General features: G+C 42.6%; 1 protein-coding gene across 3 annotated transcripts in view; it reads left to right on the top strand.

Annotated features, from left to right (window-relative positions):
* SMARCA2 (SWI/SNF related BAF chromatin remodeling complex subunit ATPase 2) overlaps positions 1–17,814 on the top strand; it is a 1,761,756-nt gene that overhangs the window by 213,256 nt on the left and 1,530,686 nt on the right. For all 3 annotated transcript variants that reach the window (XM_085632958.1, XM_085632957.1, XM_085632956.1), the window contains exon 5: positions 15,493–15,594. In XM_085632958.1, coding sequence (XP_085489084.1) covers positions 15,493–15,594 — 102 coding nt within the window. The remainder of the gene's footprint in view (positions 1–15,492; positions 15,595–17,814) is intronic.

Genomic DNA, 17,814 nt, shown 5'->3' with positions numbered 1-17,814 from the left:
TTTTTTTTTCTACTTTTACATGATAACATTTTTACTGACCCATTACACACCTTTATGTAGATTGTTTAGAGAGCCATCCATGCTAACAAATAAACAGTCACAATATCAGGGGTCTCCAACTTTTTTTGATTTGAGAGCTACTTCTGATCAGTAAAAATCATTGTGATATACTGAAGGCTAAGCAACTCACACACTGTTACCAGACACCCCAATGCCCAGCTTCATTGACTTTAAACCTAATGTCCATGGTGCTAGAGACTATGGGGTCCATTAGGATAACGGGCGGATCGCCACCGCCCGGATGGCGGTGGCGATCTGCCCACCAAAAACCTCCGCCTGCTGCAAATTTCCCCCCGCCACATTACCATGGCGGGGGGACCCCGGCGGACGGGAAGACCCAGAAGCATTTAATATGGTGGCGGTGTCTAGGAGACACCGCCATCCATATTATTATGCAGGCGGGGACCTGCCTTTCCGTGGCGGCGGAAATGCAGGTGGATTTTGCCATTGGGGGCCCATAGCGTGCCCCCAGGGATCCTGGGGAGTGCACATGGGGGGTACCTATGGTACCCCCCTGCAGTTCCATGCACAACACAACGCCGCGCGGTGCCTGCCATGTTGTGCATGGAAGTGCACGACATGCCTTCTTGGCATTGTGGCGGGCGGTGCTGAGAGCCCCGCCCGCCGCAATGTCAAGTGTGCAAGATGTGCCTGCCAGTGTGACGGGCGCATCCTAATATCTGCAACGGGACCCCCGCACCGATGGCGGGCGGTCCGATTCTCCGAGAGGATGCCCGCCATCCTAATGACCCTCTATGTTTTGAACAAAATACTGTGCCTAAGGGCACTATGAGAGGGCTGCCATGTGCGTCAGTGAGAGCATGGTCTGTCGGGGTGTCTTAATATGAATGGGGTATATCTGTATGGGTGACTGAGAGCCAGGGTCCTATGGACTTGTGGCATGGGACATACCTTTCGCCATATGTGGCACCATTACATGTACAACACAAATATGCAACAATTTATTTTTTAAATGGGAGAAATTTAAAGTGCAGAACAATGTTCTGCACAAATGTTTATAACATGGAACATTTTTCTGCACTTTAAATTCCTCCCATTGAAAAAAAGTGGCTGTATTTTTCAGTTATAAATCTAGGAGTGTGTCGACCAGCCTCTGGGAGCTAGATGCTGGTGTGTAAATGCAGCGCTTTGAAATAGAAAAATATTCAATGGAAGAGTCAACTTTGTTTTTATCAATTCCATAAAACTCATCATTTTAATTTTCTCCCAATTCAAGGTGTTGCATTTACAAAATTCATAGAAACATGTTTCTTCACTTTAAATTGATCCCATTTAAAACAAATTACTTTTTCAGTTATAAATATGGCACTGTGTCTACCAGCCACTGGGAGAAAGATGCCTGCTGTTTGTAAATGGCACTTTGAAATGGGGGGGGGGGGGGCATTAAAATGAAGTTACCTTAGTCATTGTTAGCTTCATTTTAATTTTCTCCCATTTAAAATAATTGAGCAACATAATTTTTTTCTCATGCTCCAATGTTGAGGTGACAAGGACTTTAATACCTCAGTGCTTCAGTTCTTCACTTCTGTTGCCCACCTGAGTAATAAATCTGATTTGAGCAATGCTCATTATCAGGCTCCACTATCTGCAGCCTGATAATGCAAAATAAGCACAGCCTTTCCTTAACTTTAAAAGGAAAACACAACACTTATTTATTGTAGTTCTTAGTTAAAAATGAACTCAAGGCTGAGAGCTACTTTAAGGTTTTCTGCGAGCTACTGGTAGCTCGCAATCGACTGGTTGGAGACACTTGCACAATATGAAAGATTTTAAGATCGAGACTGAAAGAAAGGAAAAAGAACACAGCAATTTCAGCAATATGCGAAAGATGAACGTTTCCATGTCTAAATTGGAATAATAACCATCAGTGATGTGGTAAGGCTCCCACACTGCAAGAAGTATACCTTTCAAATAGACCTGCAACGTATGACACTGAACTATTAATAAATTGCAGAAACTTTTACGGTGTTTATACAACTTACTACAAAGTGGTGAAAGGAAAGCAGTAATTTATCTCAGTCACTGGCAGTCGCTTGAGCTGCTTTCCAGTCTATCTATCTGTTTTTTTGCCCACTGTGACCCTCTGGGAGAGACCCTCAATATGTAAATTGGCCTGATCATACTCCTTATCAACAGTTCATCACAAACCACGAGCCCTAGGCAGGAAACAAGCAGCTCCTGACCGGTTTCGTCCCTCTTAGGCTTCATCTGTGAAGTTCAGCTTGTCCTCATTGACATGGCTGAAATAGATCAAAACCTGTCTCAGGTTGCTTGTTTCCTGTTGCGAGAAGACCTGACCTTACAATTCAGGCTGGACTATTCTATTGGACCTGGACCAGGACTGATTGCACAAGGTGGTTGTGGTATAAGAGTACATAGTGTGCAAAAAATGAACTGGTATGGGGTCTGCTCACTATTTTAAGAGCTTTATGCAGATATACTTACTTTAGTTTCCTAATATTTAAAATTATTTTTGAGATTCAATAGTTTTCATTTGTTTCAATGAGGAGATTGAAAACTATAGGGAATCCAGATCTTCTCAATGAATGCTTTGTTTTGGTATCCATGTCCGTACTTCAAAGGGCAGCAGAGAAGAGCAGTGTCCTATCCTCAGATGGACTAAACCCCCATCCCTTAAAAAAACATAAAAGGAAAAACTAGAAGATCATTAGCTGTAGTATCAACACCAGTCTTATTCTAGTCCTGTTTGAAATGACACTGTGGTTTCTTAATTTTTTTTTACAGTAGGAAATATTTTGAAGAATTTAAGACATCGGCTGGCTATTGAGTAAGCAAATGCACCTAACAATGTTTGGGCCTTTGTGGATTGATATTGACTTGAGTTCTGGGACAATGAACTATTCCTGCGATGATGCCTCGACCACGCTGTTAGTGGGATTGTGTTCCTTACCTTGGAGAACTAAACTTTGACAGGCTACTATTTGCAACACAGTTGGGTGTGGTGCCCTCCCAGTTGTTCAAAGAGAAATCAGTTTCTTGATTTTCTTTTTTATTTCAGGTGAACAAACGAGGCTGCTAGCCTTGAGGAAGCTTGACCACTGAATGTGTTCTTTGGGAGGACTCATGTGAGGGGGGAGTGGTCGTGGTAAACTTAACTGCTAAATAATTTGCTTTTCCAAGTGGGCGGAACTATATCAGGTTATTTTGGAGATCCAACTGCAGCTGGCTTGGTTCTGTAACACCAGTTGGGAGAAATATTGTTATTTTAATTCCAAGCTACACCTTTCATAACGTCATTTAGTCACAACGCTTCTTTAACTAGCTACTAGTTGAACAACAAGTGCAGTTTAAGGCTTTCTGCATTGTGCATCAGTTCGTTTATAGTCTGGAAAGATCTGAACTAAAGAACCTTCTAGTGCCCTATTCTCACATCCGCCCCCCCCCCCCTACAGTCTTCGCACTTTGTTCAGTGTACCTTGTGCAAAGAAAGTGTGCCTAAGCGGATGCTCATTTCTTCATTATTGGGCACCCTTGTGAGCACCATGAAACTGTCAGTGTGCTTCATAAGTAAGAAAAAATTAAATAAAAATAAATACATGTCACTAACGTTGTGCCTTAGCCATATACAGCTCATGTAGATTTACTCGAGGCAAAACCCTGCACTGAACCTATGTTTTCAAATTCATGACTCTGCTCTGTTGTAGATAGATATACATATGTAGATATACATATATATGTAGGTAGATGTGTGTGTGTGTATTTATATATATATATAATGTATATGACGACTGCTCCAGTTGCACCGGTAAACGAGTCACTCTCGGTCGGGTGCTATGGTTACGGCGGTGCTGGCCGTATAGTATTATCGCTCCAAATCCTTTCAATTGCAAAGAATGCAAGCACTCACGGGTGGCGTGGCAACAGGACTTTATTTCCGGAACAGACGCGTTTCGGCGGACTGCCTTCCTCGGTGTTAACGGCACACTGGGAAACGCCATATTTTATACATAGTTATCATCACGTGTCACAACATAGACCTAGACAGAGGACAGCATCCAGTGTCGGTGGAATTACAGGCGCCATCTTGTAATGTACCTATGTCCATACATACAATGTAATTTATGCAATATATACAATATATACAATATATACACATATTTATACCATCAATACGGGCGGTCCCAGTTTTTTTGTAATTAATCCTTACACTTCAATATTTACTGGGAAAACTTCTACACCAATTAAGTATATCACTAAAAGATGTCCGCCACACCAACACTGTTGATGATTAAGCCGTGTATCGGCGTTGCTCTTGATAATGCCGTGTATCGGCTTGCATTTAATGTCAAAACAAATTAATTTCATGTACAATACAATACATCTGGTCTCAACACAAACAGCAATTAGAAAGTCGAAGAGGCCTACAACCACAGGTTGCCACGATCAGAAGACAAGGTTCATAAAATCTCAATTAATTATCCCGACAATAAAAGAAAATTAATTTCCCAAATGTACTGATAGCTCCTCATTACTGTTTAAACCAGACGGAGACTTAGACTGAAGGTCAATAATGTAACGTGATTCTAACCTCCGCAATTTCTTTAAGCGGTCGCCGCCTCTGATGCTATCTGGGACAAAGTCTAGACCAAAGAACTGTAGAACATTTTTACAGTTTGGATGCCTTTCTTCATAATGTCTCGCTACAGGGTATGAAGGATCCCCTTTCAATATCGCCCTCCTGTGCTCTAGTATTCTGATTTTCAAGGAATGAATTGTGCTTCCTATATATAATAGGCCACACGGGCAAACGAGACAATAGACTGCATAGGGGGTACTACAGGTTAAAAACTTTTTAATGGGTTTTTTCAGATTCACATTGGGTATAGTGTAATTGAGAACTCTATGGCTGTTGGAGCAAGCCTTACACTTGCCGCACGGAAAGAAACCTTGCATGTGTTTCAAAGTGCCCTGCTGTGGTGATGGTTTCGTCAAATGACTATTAACCAAACTATCCTTTAGTGACCTTGCCTTTTTGAAGGTTATCATTGGATAATCTGGAATATCTCCCCCTATGATAGCATCACTTTTCAAAATATGCCAGTTTTTATTAAGCATCTTTTTCAAAAAATTAGACTCTGCAGAGTATGTCGTGATCATTCTAAATTGACCTTCATGTGGATCGACGGAATCTTTACTTATAACCGTCTTCTCTTCTAGCAAGTGTTTTCTTGGTATACCCCTGACTTTATTGAGTGTTTTCTCCAACAGAGCCTGTCCATATCCTCTTACACGAAATCTATTTACACATTCCTTAGCTGCCAATTCAAAATCACAAGTTCTGGAGCTGTTGCGTTTTAATCGCAAAAGCTCCCCATATGGTATGCTCTGTATTAGTTTTGGGGGATGATTACTGGTAGCAAAGAGAATCGAATTCCCCGCTGTAGCCTTACGATACAAGGCTGTTTCTATTTTACCTTCTGAAATAAACACCTTCAGGTCCAGATAGTCCACTGCCACTGGACTAACTGTACCCGAAAAGTGTAGGTTGAGGTTGTTCTTATTAAGATCCTCAATATATCCTTCTGCTGATTCGGTGGTTCCTTCCCAAACAATAAACAGATCATCGATATATCGATACCATGCTTTTACCTGTCCTGTCACTGCACCATTGACATAGGTTCTGGACACCTGCTCCTCCCACCAGCCCACCAACAAGTTGGCGTAGCTTGGGGCGAAGCAGGTGCCCATCGCAGTCCCTGAAATTTGTTTGTAATATTGATCACTAAATACAAAAATATTATTGGAAAGGCAAAAACTTGTGAATTCAATCAACATGGAGTTGTGTTCCGCATATCTCAATTGTCGTCTGTTGAGGAAAAATTGGACAGCATTAATCCCATCCTCATGTTTTATACATGTATATAGGCTGGTGATATCCAATACCATTAATACATAATTGGAGTCCCAGATTAAACTGTTCAATTTGCTCAAAAAGTCTTTTGTGTCTCTCACATATGATTTCAATTGTAGCACGAATGGGAATAGAAAATGGTCGATAAACATAGACATGTGTTCTGTTAAACTTCCTTGCGAGGAGACTATGGGTCTGCCAGGTGGCTTCTCCTTATCCTTATGGATTTTAGGGATGTGATAAAATGTTGCCACCAGAGGGTTGGTATTCCTCAAGAATAAATGTTCATCAGTCCCCAGCATAGATTTATCGTACCATTTTTTGATTAACAGCTCATAGCTCTGAACACTCGCTTGATAGAGTTCACGAGAGGATTTGGTATAGTTGTTATTGTCCGATAGTTGTCTCAGGGCTTCGCCACAGTATTGCTCCCTAGTTTGTAACACCACATTGCCGCCTTTGTCTGAAGGCTTGATTATAATTGACGTGTTTTGCAATAAGCCGTCTAACGCTTGCTTTTCCTCTTTGGTCAAATTTTCACAAACATTGCGTTTACGAGTACTGCATCTGAATTTTAATAAATCCTTGACCATTATATCTGAGAATGTATCTATGGTGTCAAAAGGCATTTGTGGTACAAAAGTGGATTTTAATTTGAAAGGACTTACTTCGAGTTCTTGTTCAATGCCCACCGCTCTTGCCCTTTCAGCCATGTCTTCCGATGTGCTTGGTTGAGTGGGTGTACCAATTTGCAGATTCTGCAGAAGTTCCACACCAGATAGGTCATTACAAGTCAATACGTCAGTAGCAGTGATCCTTACTCCTGCTGATGTGGATTTGGTTAGGTTTGGTCTTAATTTAAAGTATTTGTGTAACTTCAATTTACGAACAAAAGTATACAGGTCAATCCTGGATTGCGTGTACTCCAATTTACTATGTATATGTATATATATTTAGTTTTTTCTTGCTCTGGGCATTTGTCATTTTGCAGAAGTAGAACACTCAGATACCAAGCTGCGTTAACTGTGACTGATTATTCTCATGACCTTCAAATCTCATCTGGATCAAAGTTAACTATGCCTGAACCAGTCTCCCTGATGAAAAAAGAGCTGCATATGTGCATTTCCTACTTTAAAGAAGAGAATTTCCAGCCCAACTTCAAGCACATACCAAAATCACAACCCCTCCCCCACAAAGTGACTTTCCAGTCCCTTGCTGTGAATCTTCCTCGGATATCCTGCCTCATACGCAGGACTTCAGCCTGCAAATGCCACTCCGAGCTGTGACCTGATTGGCTCATCTCGTCACTTGACTGGTAATACCACTGCCTTCTGACCTTCCTTAATCACCCATACCAAAACCTGCTCACCACCATTCCTTGAAGAGCACATTCCATCAGCACCATTACCTTCTGCATCAGCAATAAGCTAGTTCTTTAAAAACAACCACCCCGCAGTGACAATCCAAAAATGGGTATAGGGTGGTAAGAACTGACATTGAGACTGCTGCTCTGTCTATCTTTCTGCACAGAAATCTTGGAAAGTGCCCACTATGCGATGATTTTAAATGGCAAGCTCTCCGAGCACTACTAGCGTACTACAGTGACAGTGTTTCACTGTGGCGGATTAGAACCAAGTTTGCTTCTTCCCAGTTTAATTGCAACATATAGTTGATTATCGGGTAAAAATGTGTGTAGAACCCAAGACAGTCTTCACTTAAAAACTTGCAGTTCCCCACAACCACTCCCTATTTTCTGCTTTCTAGTATTTGTCATTGTTCATACTATTCTTGTATTTATTTACTTGATTTCTGCAACGCAGCGTGTGGTACTTCCTATCCCTGATGATACTCTTTTGGAAATGTGTGGTTGGAAGGTTGTTGCATGTGGTATGTTCTGTGTGGGAGAAATGTTTGAGGTGCTTGAGTTCCTACATTTTACCACATAAAGCCTGCCTTAAAATATCTTAAATGTCCATCTGTGGACGTGAGGATCAAGTACAATTTCTTCACAAAGGCTAATGGGGCAAACATTCTTTACAACTACGAACACTAATACCCCAGTACACGAACAACAGAAATCCTGTGTTCAGCAGTGGGTTGTTTGAATAACCTTGGAAGCTCTTCAGTTGTATCAGATGTGTAGATAAAATCTGTGGGTTACAGTCTGTGGATTGTGGAATGCGGAGTCCAGCTACAAGCTGTCCAGAAAAGGCTTGAAAACAATACTGCTCTTTATTGCCTCTAACTGGAAATTCGTACACCTGGAGTAGCCATTGTAGGACAAGGATTCCAACAAATTAATCGCATCATAGCATATATAAATGCAGGGGCATGTTTGATGCTGAAGTAACAGAAAGCTGATCGACTGACCTGTGGAAAACACTGTAATATTATATTCATTGGCTTCCCCAGTGGTAGCTTGTTTGACACCTAGTAATTGACATTTATCCATATTGTAAAGGCTTTAAATGAGTCACATCTTGGTCTTTACTTGGCTTCATTGTACTATGTGTGCTCTGTAGAATCGATCATTGGTAATAGGGTAGGCGGATAGGACATTTTGCAGGCGCTTCGAAGGCGTAATCATGAACTTTAAGGGTTACAGTAAGAATACTAGTATATGAATTTTAATGACCAGGGACGCTCAACTGGATAAAAACGGGGAAGAACTGTTGTTAAATATAATTTTGTTTCTTGGTAAGTTATTGTTTCTGTTATGAGCACGCAGGGACATAACTAAATTGGCGTGGAGTGCTTAGCTCATCCTAGGACTCATGATTAGTACATCGTAAAATTATAACTGGTAACCATTTTGGTAGACTTATTGTTTAGGCTTCATTTGGAAGCTCAACACACGCCTTAAATAGTCTTTTTTTATTTTTTAATGTTATTATTGAAGTTTTATACCATGTTATACAAACATATGCAATGACATCAATGCTGTATCATAGGAAGCGTGAAAGTTACATTTTGCAAAAACTAAACAAGAACTAAAAAGAAAAACTGTTAAAGAAAAAGGGAAATGAAGCCAAAATAAAAAACTCACATCAGTGATTGTAACAATATATCTCTTACACTTCTGTAAAATGCAACTGCGGTAATCTCTATATCTGTATACAGTTGTAGATGGCATCAGGGAACAGCATCTGGCTGATGGGGCCATATCCTCTTTTCCGATTTTATAACCTTTGGAAATCCAGTTAGTCTCTACTAGGAGTCAGCAGCTATCGACTACCCCAACACCATGGGGGCAAACCGAAGATACCGTAGGGATCTCAAATAAAAATACAGTTCTGAGAGATCAATATCTTTTAAAATAATTATCGATTAGCTAGGTGTCTAACCCAGTACCTGCATCATCAATCAGGTTTCACTAACACCTGATGCCCAGGTTTGTACCCATTTTATTCAAGGCCATTTGGCACCTTTCCTGCTTAGTACTTTTGATAAAGTCCCCAAATGTTTTTAGGGCGACTCTGGGGAGGAAGGAGTTTGCTGTATTTCCGTTTGTGTGTTACAGTAGAGCATATCTCTTGACCATTCCGCAAGGGTAGGAGGCGGACCTCGCGTCCAACGCACTGCAACTCTGCGTCTTGCAATCAACAACCCCATCTCTACAAGACGCAGAATATCTTTCTTTATACTTTTTGAGTAGCCCAAGAGGGCCAGTAGAGGGTCCGGTGGTATTGGTGTTTACACTATTCCGCTCAATTCTTGAAATATTAGGCCCCAGAAATTAGCTATGTCTGGGCATAGCCATGCTGTATGCAGAAAACCCGCTGGGGAGGCTCTGCATCGATCACACTCTGCTGTTTCCCGCAGTCCATTTCTGTGTAAGCGGGCAGGCGTATAGTATACCCTGTGTAGGTATTTGAGGTGGACAAGCCTATGTCTCCTGTTCAGTGAGATATGCCGCGTTGTCTCCCAGCAGTAGCTTCAGGTGTCATCATCAATAATTATATCCAAGTCTGTCTGTCATTCAAGCTGCGATTTAGTATAAAAATGCTTGTGGTAACTGTGGACCGAACCATAGATACTAGACACCAGTCTGCTAGGCGAGTCAGTCTTTAACAGTAATGAGAGGGGAGTGACCTCCGGAGGCTCCGCCATATCCTCCCCAAGTAGTTCTTGCAGGGCGTGTCGGACTCTATGGAAGTGAAATCTCACCAACGGTGTAGCAATTTGATCATCGGCTCCAGTCTCTGCCCAATTGCGCACCCTTTCATTGAGGAAGAGGTCACCAATTTTTGTGATGGTAATAGTTTTTAATGCCTTGATCACTTCCCTGTCCCAACCAAGAGGCAGCCAATGTTATGTTATTAGCACTTATATCACTCACGGATACTCAAGAGTGTCCTGGCGCGGAAGCCAACTGCCAATGCAACGCAGCTAAGAAAAACTGTGGATTAATTGAAAAGCACAGTCTTTAGCTACCATTTACACCATTCTGTTGGGGTCGACAGGGAATATAATATAGTACTCCCTTGTCTCTTCACGAAGTCATGCCACGCATGAACCGTTGCATTGATCGAGTCAAGTACACCAGTTAGGTGGTCAGAGTTATTAAATAATCATGAGGGGAGTGTTGCAGGGGCAGTTGCGATCTTCTCAATATGTAAGCGAGGTGGATCCAGCTGCTGGTGTATCTAGTGGAAGGCATGCACACTTTGTGCAATCCTATAATAAAGTTCCAAATCTGGGTCTCCTAGCCCTCACAGAGCATAGGGAAGTGTGAGAATTCCCCATTGAATATGCAGTTGCTTCCCTGCCAATGCCAGTTTCAACAGTGTTGATCCTATGGATTTAAAAAAATGTGATGGGAGGACCACAGGTATGTTTAAAAACAAGAACAGGAATCTGAGGAGTATCACCATTTTCATCATTGATCTATGGCTGAGCAGAGACAGGGGGCCCATCGTTCCACATCCTCCTCAAGTTTGGTAACTGTCCTGCCATAGATCTCTCTGATAATTATTTCTGGATCTGTATGAATCTGGATACCCAAATATTGTGCCAGGTCTCTTGACCAAGTCAGAGGGAAGTCTAATTCAAAAGGAGTAGTGTCGGTCAACGGGAATATTATGGACTTGGTCCAATTAATCTTTAATCTGGAAAGAGCCCCAAAGCGGACAACCTCTCAACACTGGGGACAGATTAGTCTCAGGGTTTCTAATATATAGAAGTCATCTGCATATGATGATGATATTAAAGTATAATGTGGGAACCAAATTCCACTCTGCCCATGGTACTCCCTAAGTGCACAGGCCAGAAGGCCCGCTACGATTGCATACAAAAGTGGGGATAGTGGGCAAACTTGCCTCGTGCCTCTGGATATTTTAAAGGGGGCTGTAACCATATCCCCTATTCTTATCCTTGTGGGAGGGGAGGTATCCAGGACGGCCACCAGATTAATGAATAGTTCACCCACCCAGATTCTACGCAACGCCATTTTCAGGAATGACCATTCCACAGTCAAAGGCTTTCTCTGCGTCTTAAAAAAAAAAAGAAATCTGTAGCAGCCTTGACTTCAGGATTAATGTGTTGCACTGCTCCTATGAAGGTTCGTAGATTATACATCAAATTACGTCCTGGGACAAAACCTGCCTGTTCCGTACTAGCCAACTTCGGCACCCGCGGGGCGAGACAGTTGGGAAGGACCTTAGCATAGATTTTGGTATCCACATTCAATATGGACAATGGCCAGTTTGAGGAGCACTCATCGGGCGACTTACCAGGCTTCAATATCATGGCTATCAGGGCCTCTCTCATTGAGGGGGGCATCTTACATGATTTGCTAATTTCTTCTAATAGTGTCACTAAGTGTCACTAAGTGAGGGACTAGAAAATCTCTAAATTCCTTGTAAAAGGCAACTGTGAGGCCATCCTAACCGGGTGCCCCTCATGAGCGAATGCTTTTTAAGGCCTCGTGTATCTCCCAGGCCTCCAGAGGTCGCATGAGATATTCACGGTGTTCATCGGTCAGCCAGGGTAACTTAATGTGTTTGAGGTAATCTAAAATATTGGTCTCATTTGCTGCTGCCCGAGAGTGATAAGTTCGGAGTAATACAGGTTGAATTGGATTGCAATACTTTCAGGGTCAGTCAGTAGTTCTCCTGACTCTGTCTGATTCGCTGTGACCGCAGATGCCTCTCTCCCATATGTTTGATCTCATTGTCCACTACTTCATGATATTCTTCTAACGTCTTTTTTAGGTCCTCCATAGCCCCAGCCTCCTCCCCCGCAATAAGGCCCATTCTAGTTCAGATAGGCGCTTCTCTAAGCTGTCCAAATGGCTCCTGATGGAGCGCAACACCCCCGAGTGTTTAGGAATTGCAATGCCCCTGATATAAACTTTGTAGGTTTCCCAGACTGTGGAAAAACTAGTTACAGAACCAACTTAATTCTTAATAAAATATTCTATAGATTCAAATATGGCGGTTTTAAAAACACTATCCAGCAATGAATAAGTGGGGAAATGCCATGTGAAAGGAACAGGTCTCCTCCTCGGGCAACGCAACTCAACCAATATCGGTGAATAGTCTGTCAGTGGGTGTATCGTGCATTCCATGACATTAGGGTATAATGCTCTCGCCAATAATCTATTCTTGTGTGTAGTTCGTGTGGGGCTGAGCAATGTGTGTAACCTCCTTTTCCTGGGGCGCGGGTGCGTCAAACGTCTACCAGATCCAGGCGTACCATGATGTCTGCTATGAGTTTTGCAGAAGCCGATGTGCGTCGGGCTGGGCCCCCTGAGCAGTCCAGTGTTGGATTAAGTATACAGTTGAAATCTCACCCCACTACTAGCTTCAGCTGGGTATCAGTGTATGGGCATGTTAGCAAGGACTGGTAAAATTGTGGGTTGTCGTGGTTTGGCCGAATGATATTAAACACCAGTAATTCTAGGACTTTCCCTCTGCACCTAGAAATAGTGAAACGAGCCTCAGCATCTATAGCAACCGATTCTAGTGCAATACCTGATTTTGGATGGACCCATGTGAGCACTCCCCTCGCATGTGTCGAGAAACCAGCAGCATGAAAGGGTCTCTAGTTTCCTCTGCGTGAGAATATACTATCTGCCGGTAGGTGGGTTTCCTGCAGAAGAGCAATATCTTTTTGTGCACGTAGTGTACGTTTCAATGGCATACATTTCCTTCTTGAACCTTGAGGGTGAAGTCATGGAAGAGTGAGAGGGATGAACCCTCATATTGTAATTACCCTATTTCTCTGGCTTTCTTGAGCGCAGCGTCACTGTCCCTGTAGTTCAAGAGTTTGGCGATAATCTTGGCGCGGGGGCGCTCCCGGGGAGGCTTAGAACCTAGAGAGCAGTGAGCACGCTCGATCATAAACAGTGGAAAAAATGCCTCGGCCTAAGAGGGTCTCTAAGAGGTTTTCGGTGAATAACTCCATATTCCCTGTAACAGTGGATTCAGGAAGGCCCGTAATTCGTATATTGCTCCTTCTAGACCTGGCTTCCAAGTCTTCAGTTTTATCTTGCAATTGTGCTAAAGCCTTATTGAGTTGCTTTTGTGCTGCATCAGTCTCCATATGTGCCTCTTTCACTTTGGTTACGCGTCGCTCCACCATGTCTAGCCTCTCCACATGTTTATCTAACCTCTCGGACATGTGGTCCATGCGAAAAAGCTAAGGAGTCTATTTTCACATCTATCATACTCTGGCTTAGCTGCATGGCGGCTAGGATCTGACGCAAATCAGCAGGCGTGTCTTCAGCTATGTCGCACTGCTCAGGGGTTCCTCGCTTTCCGCTGTTTGAATTGCAGCTTGAATTGGAATGTGTCTACTTTCCCTATTGTAGATGGGTCTGCAGCTCCCTTCCCCGCCCCCCCTCCCTCCCCACAGGTTCCCTCTGTGGGGCTCACTTGAATTTCTAGTGGCTCTTGCTTCGAACTAGGGCAGTGCAGGCATTCACTCTACGCCTAATCAATACGTGCGGTGTTTAAGCAGTTAGGGCGAAAGGGCAGTGCTTCCAGCACCCACTCACTCAGCGTTATCGACAGGTGGAGCAGCCACAAAGTCTCCTCTAGCGCAGAAGTCTATGATGAGGCAAAAACAAGTATGTAGCTAAAAGGTCTCAAGTAGTTGTTCAATTGTCACTGGAGAGGTGCCTTTGTTTTCTCTGGCTGAAGTGCAATGGGATACAACACTAGCGACCCCAGAAGGAGTGCATCCACAATGCAGCTCGCGCTCCAGGGTAGATTGCTGCCATCACTGCGCAGCACATCCCCCACCTGCAGCCTTCAGGGTCCTCTCCCGTGGGTTTTCGGCCTGTCCTCGTTCTTACCGGATGTTGTAATTACTGCTCCTGGAGAGGGAATCTTCTCGCCCTCCCCGCTGGATGGCCTGAGCTCCCGCAGGAAGGCGCCGAATCCTGAACAGGCAACACCGCAGCGATCTCCGGAGGGCCCTCAATGGCGCCGCAGGCCGCCAACCACGGCCCAGGTTAGGCGGTGAGGAGGCCGGCGCAGACTGTGCGGCGGGCGCAGGGACTTCAGGCGGCACCGGCGTCCCCCACGAGACTCCGCCCGTCTCACCTCCGGCAGAGCAAGGAGACCGAAGGCTCCACAACCACTGATCCAAATCCGGGCGTCTCTTCCGGAGCGGCTGCGGGTCTCAAGCGTGGGTTGAACTTACTTCCTCGTGAGACATAATTTATGGCACCTCCATGTAATCCTCCGGCTCAGTGGAGGTACGCAGCGACTCAACAGCACTTCCCCTCTCAAAGCAGCCCAGTTCGAAATTAAAACGGAAGCAAGATTCACGGATATTTGCCGGACAGTATTGATGGCTTAGAGGAGCTTCGTTACTGTACAGCCATCTTTCGAGCCTGCAAGCTCCGCCCCCGCCTTAAAAACAGTCTTCAATGAGCTGCCACATAGATATAATAAAATACATGAAAATAATAAAATGGGTAGCCAGATGAGTGCACTGATATGAAATAATAAAACAAATCTTCAAATGGATTACAAAACACAAGCCAGGTCACACTTCATATTTAGAGTAACACTTGGTCCCATAAGTGCTCGTTCAACCTGGATTGAAAAGAATGAGTATTTGCTTCTGTGAACAGGTTAACAGGTACTGGCTACTTTGGATTCATTTTGGGTGAACATCTATTGTAATCCTAAGGAGCTCCTTCTCTTCGGTCAATGGTCGCTTTAAAGAAAGCAGTGGGTTAGCGTTACAATAAGTGAGAGAAAACATACATTTTAATAAAAAGTAATTATCAAGCTTAATGTGAGAAACGCCTACTACTTTTGAATGCAAGTCTTTACTACTTGTTAATGTATTTCTCGTAATTGCCTTGAGTGTATTAATTTGTCAGTTGTTAACTCGCGTACTATTTATTTTTGTTTTTCAGTCCGCTGTATTCCCTACCCTATATATATTTTCAGTTTTTAAATATTTGTTGTTGTTTGCACTTCCTGAGTAAGAATAATTTTGCAATTTGTGAGATAAGTGGATAGTGAGCTCACTTTTCAATCAACGTTCACTTGTGTTTTATTTTCTATACCTAACGTTAGCCATGGGGATGCATCCGATGGGAGTTCCTCCAGCTGGTCCCGGGCCAACGCCAGGAATGCCTCTTCATGCTGCCAGTATGACCCCAAAGCCATGGACTGAAGGTATTGCATACTTGTTTACAAGAATGATACAGGTTCTAGTTATACTATCTGGGTTGCACTTAAAGGGAACTATAAGATTGATGTTAATTGCTCCAAAGTTCACACCTGCCACATTTAAGAACTTGAGTGAAATGCCACCATTGTTTGATGGTGACAACACACAACCTTTTTAGAAACAAATAAGCCCATTCTATAACTTGGAATGAATCAGAAGTTAATTGAAGTGGGTATTAACACTTGTTCTTTGTCAAGGTCATTGCTCATTAATTGAGTCTACATCTATTAGTCACGTGATTGCTTGTCTGGCTACATTCTTAGGCCTATTTTAAACTCCCTTGCCACTGCTGCTGCCAGCATCTGTTAGCGAGAAGGCATATTAGAGTTTGTCTAAATAATTCTGTATTTCATTCCTTACATATCTTTTTTCTCTTGTTTCTTTTCTGGTCCTCGCCTGATAAGACACAAAGTTAAATCTACAAGTAAGACCCACTCCTCATATAACTAAGTAGTGACCTGTTTAGTTTAAAATGGATATTATCTATACACAGACCAGTAAGCATCTTATGATCACCCATCTTACTATTTTTTGGAAATGCATGCCTTTTTTGTTAAATTAGCCTGTGTATACTTCACTACTGAATGGAGGTGTCTCTTGAAAGGTCTGTGTTAAGCAGAGTGAATATCTTCCAACCAGTTTATTTCTCTTGTATGGATGGATCTGTCAGATTCTCTAAGGTGTCTTGTAATGTGTCACCAATGCCTCGGGTGGGCGGGGGGTGGGGGTGCTGAAATAGTGATTTTTAGTTAAAACCCTGATGCTTTACATCAGCAGTATGGTGGGACCCTGAACTTATCTCCAATAAGCATTTCTTTTCTCCTCTTGGTCATGGGTGCATGGCTGCATCACCCACCTCCCCTGTGGAAAATTATGAAATTCCTGTCATTCTATACTCTTTGGTGCCATTCACAAGAGCCTTGTCAGTCTAGTGATGTCTCAGGGTATGATCCGTTCTCCCCGTTCATGGTGGAACTGAGATTACGCTGATCCTCGTATCTTGACAACTTACCAGTTGAAGACATTGCGCTTATAGCAGTGGTTCTTAACCAGGGAGTCCTTGAAGCTCACACCGGTGGTAAAGGACTGTTTAGAAAATTAAACAATATAAGCTGATTATTAAAGTATATGTACATAACAAAGAAAAACCTTAAATGCTTTATAAATGTCAAGGTATTTGAAATTAGAGTCTAAGGATTAAGTTGCTATCCTTATTTTGGTTTGTGGGAGTACTTAAAGTACAGCAAACAGAAACTATTGTGGACGATTGGTGGCCTCAATTGGAGCACTGGCATGCGCCAAGAAAAGGAAAGCATGCATTACAAGGAAAAAAGTCAAAGTGAGGTGCTAGAGCAATAGTTCTTTACCTGTGGACCGTGAACCTTTGTGGGTCCCAAACGCCTACCTAGGGGGTAGGTGACTGTTTTACAAAATTAAATAGTATTAGCATTAATCAATTACAATTTATAAAGTATATACAAACAGAGATGCAAAATTGAAATAAAAATTCTATATTTGATTTTGGAATTACACAAAATATTTCAGCATTTGTTTGGTGTATAATTGTGTTTGTATTTCTGTGTGTTTTGAAGGTCCAAACTGTAAAAACTGCCTGGTATTCCCTGCCTTCCAGTAATAAATAAGTGGGGGGTCCCCGGATTCCAGTAGTGATTCAGTGTGGGTCCACAGATGCCGAAAAATTGATAACTGCTGTGCTAGAGTCTACCATACTGTTTCGTATTTTAGAAATAAAACTACATTTTGAAAAGCTCCATACTTCCCTTTGAAATTAAAATTTCGATATTTGCATTTTATTAGTGAGTTAAATACAATATTTAATAATTTGTGTATTTGTTTGATGTATCCTTTTTTAATGTATTTTTATGTTTTGTTTTGTAGTTCAAGTCATAGAAGTTACTTAGGCGCATGTCCTCGGCTTTCAATAATGAGTCAGTGGGGGTCCACAGAAGTCAAAAGGTTAAGAACCGCTGGCTTAGAGCATTAAAAAAGTTCGGATTTGTAATCTATTCATTTTCTGTCATCTGCCATTTTTTAATACTTGAAGTATTCTAAGAATTTACAGTGGCTGCTACCTCTGGGCCCTGCTCTGGAAACTGTCATATCCGTTTTTCTTAATGCAGCCTCTCCTAAGTCCTGTCCTTCAA

Source organism: Triturus cristatus, chromosome 2_1 (assembly GCF_964204655.1).
Source record: "Triturus cristatus chromosome 2_1, aTriCri1.1, whole genome shotgun sequence".
Taxonomy (NCBI): domain Eukaryota; kingdom Metazoa; phylum Chordata; class Amphibia; order Caudata; family Salamandridae; genus Triturus; species Triturus cristatus.
This window is presented reverse-complemented; position numbering and strand designations above follow the sequence as displayed.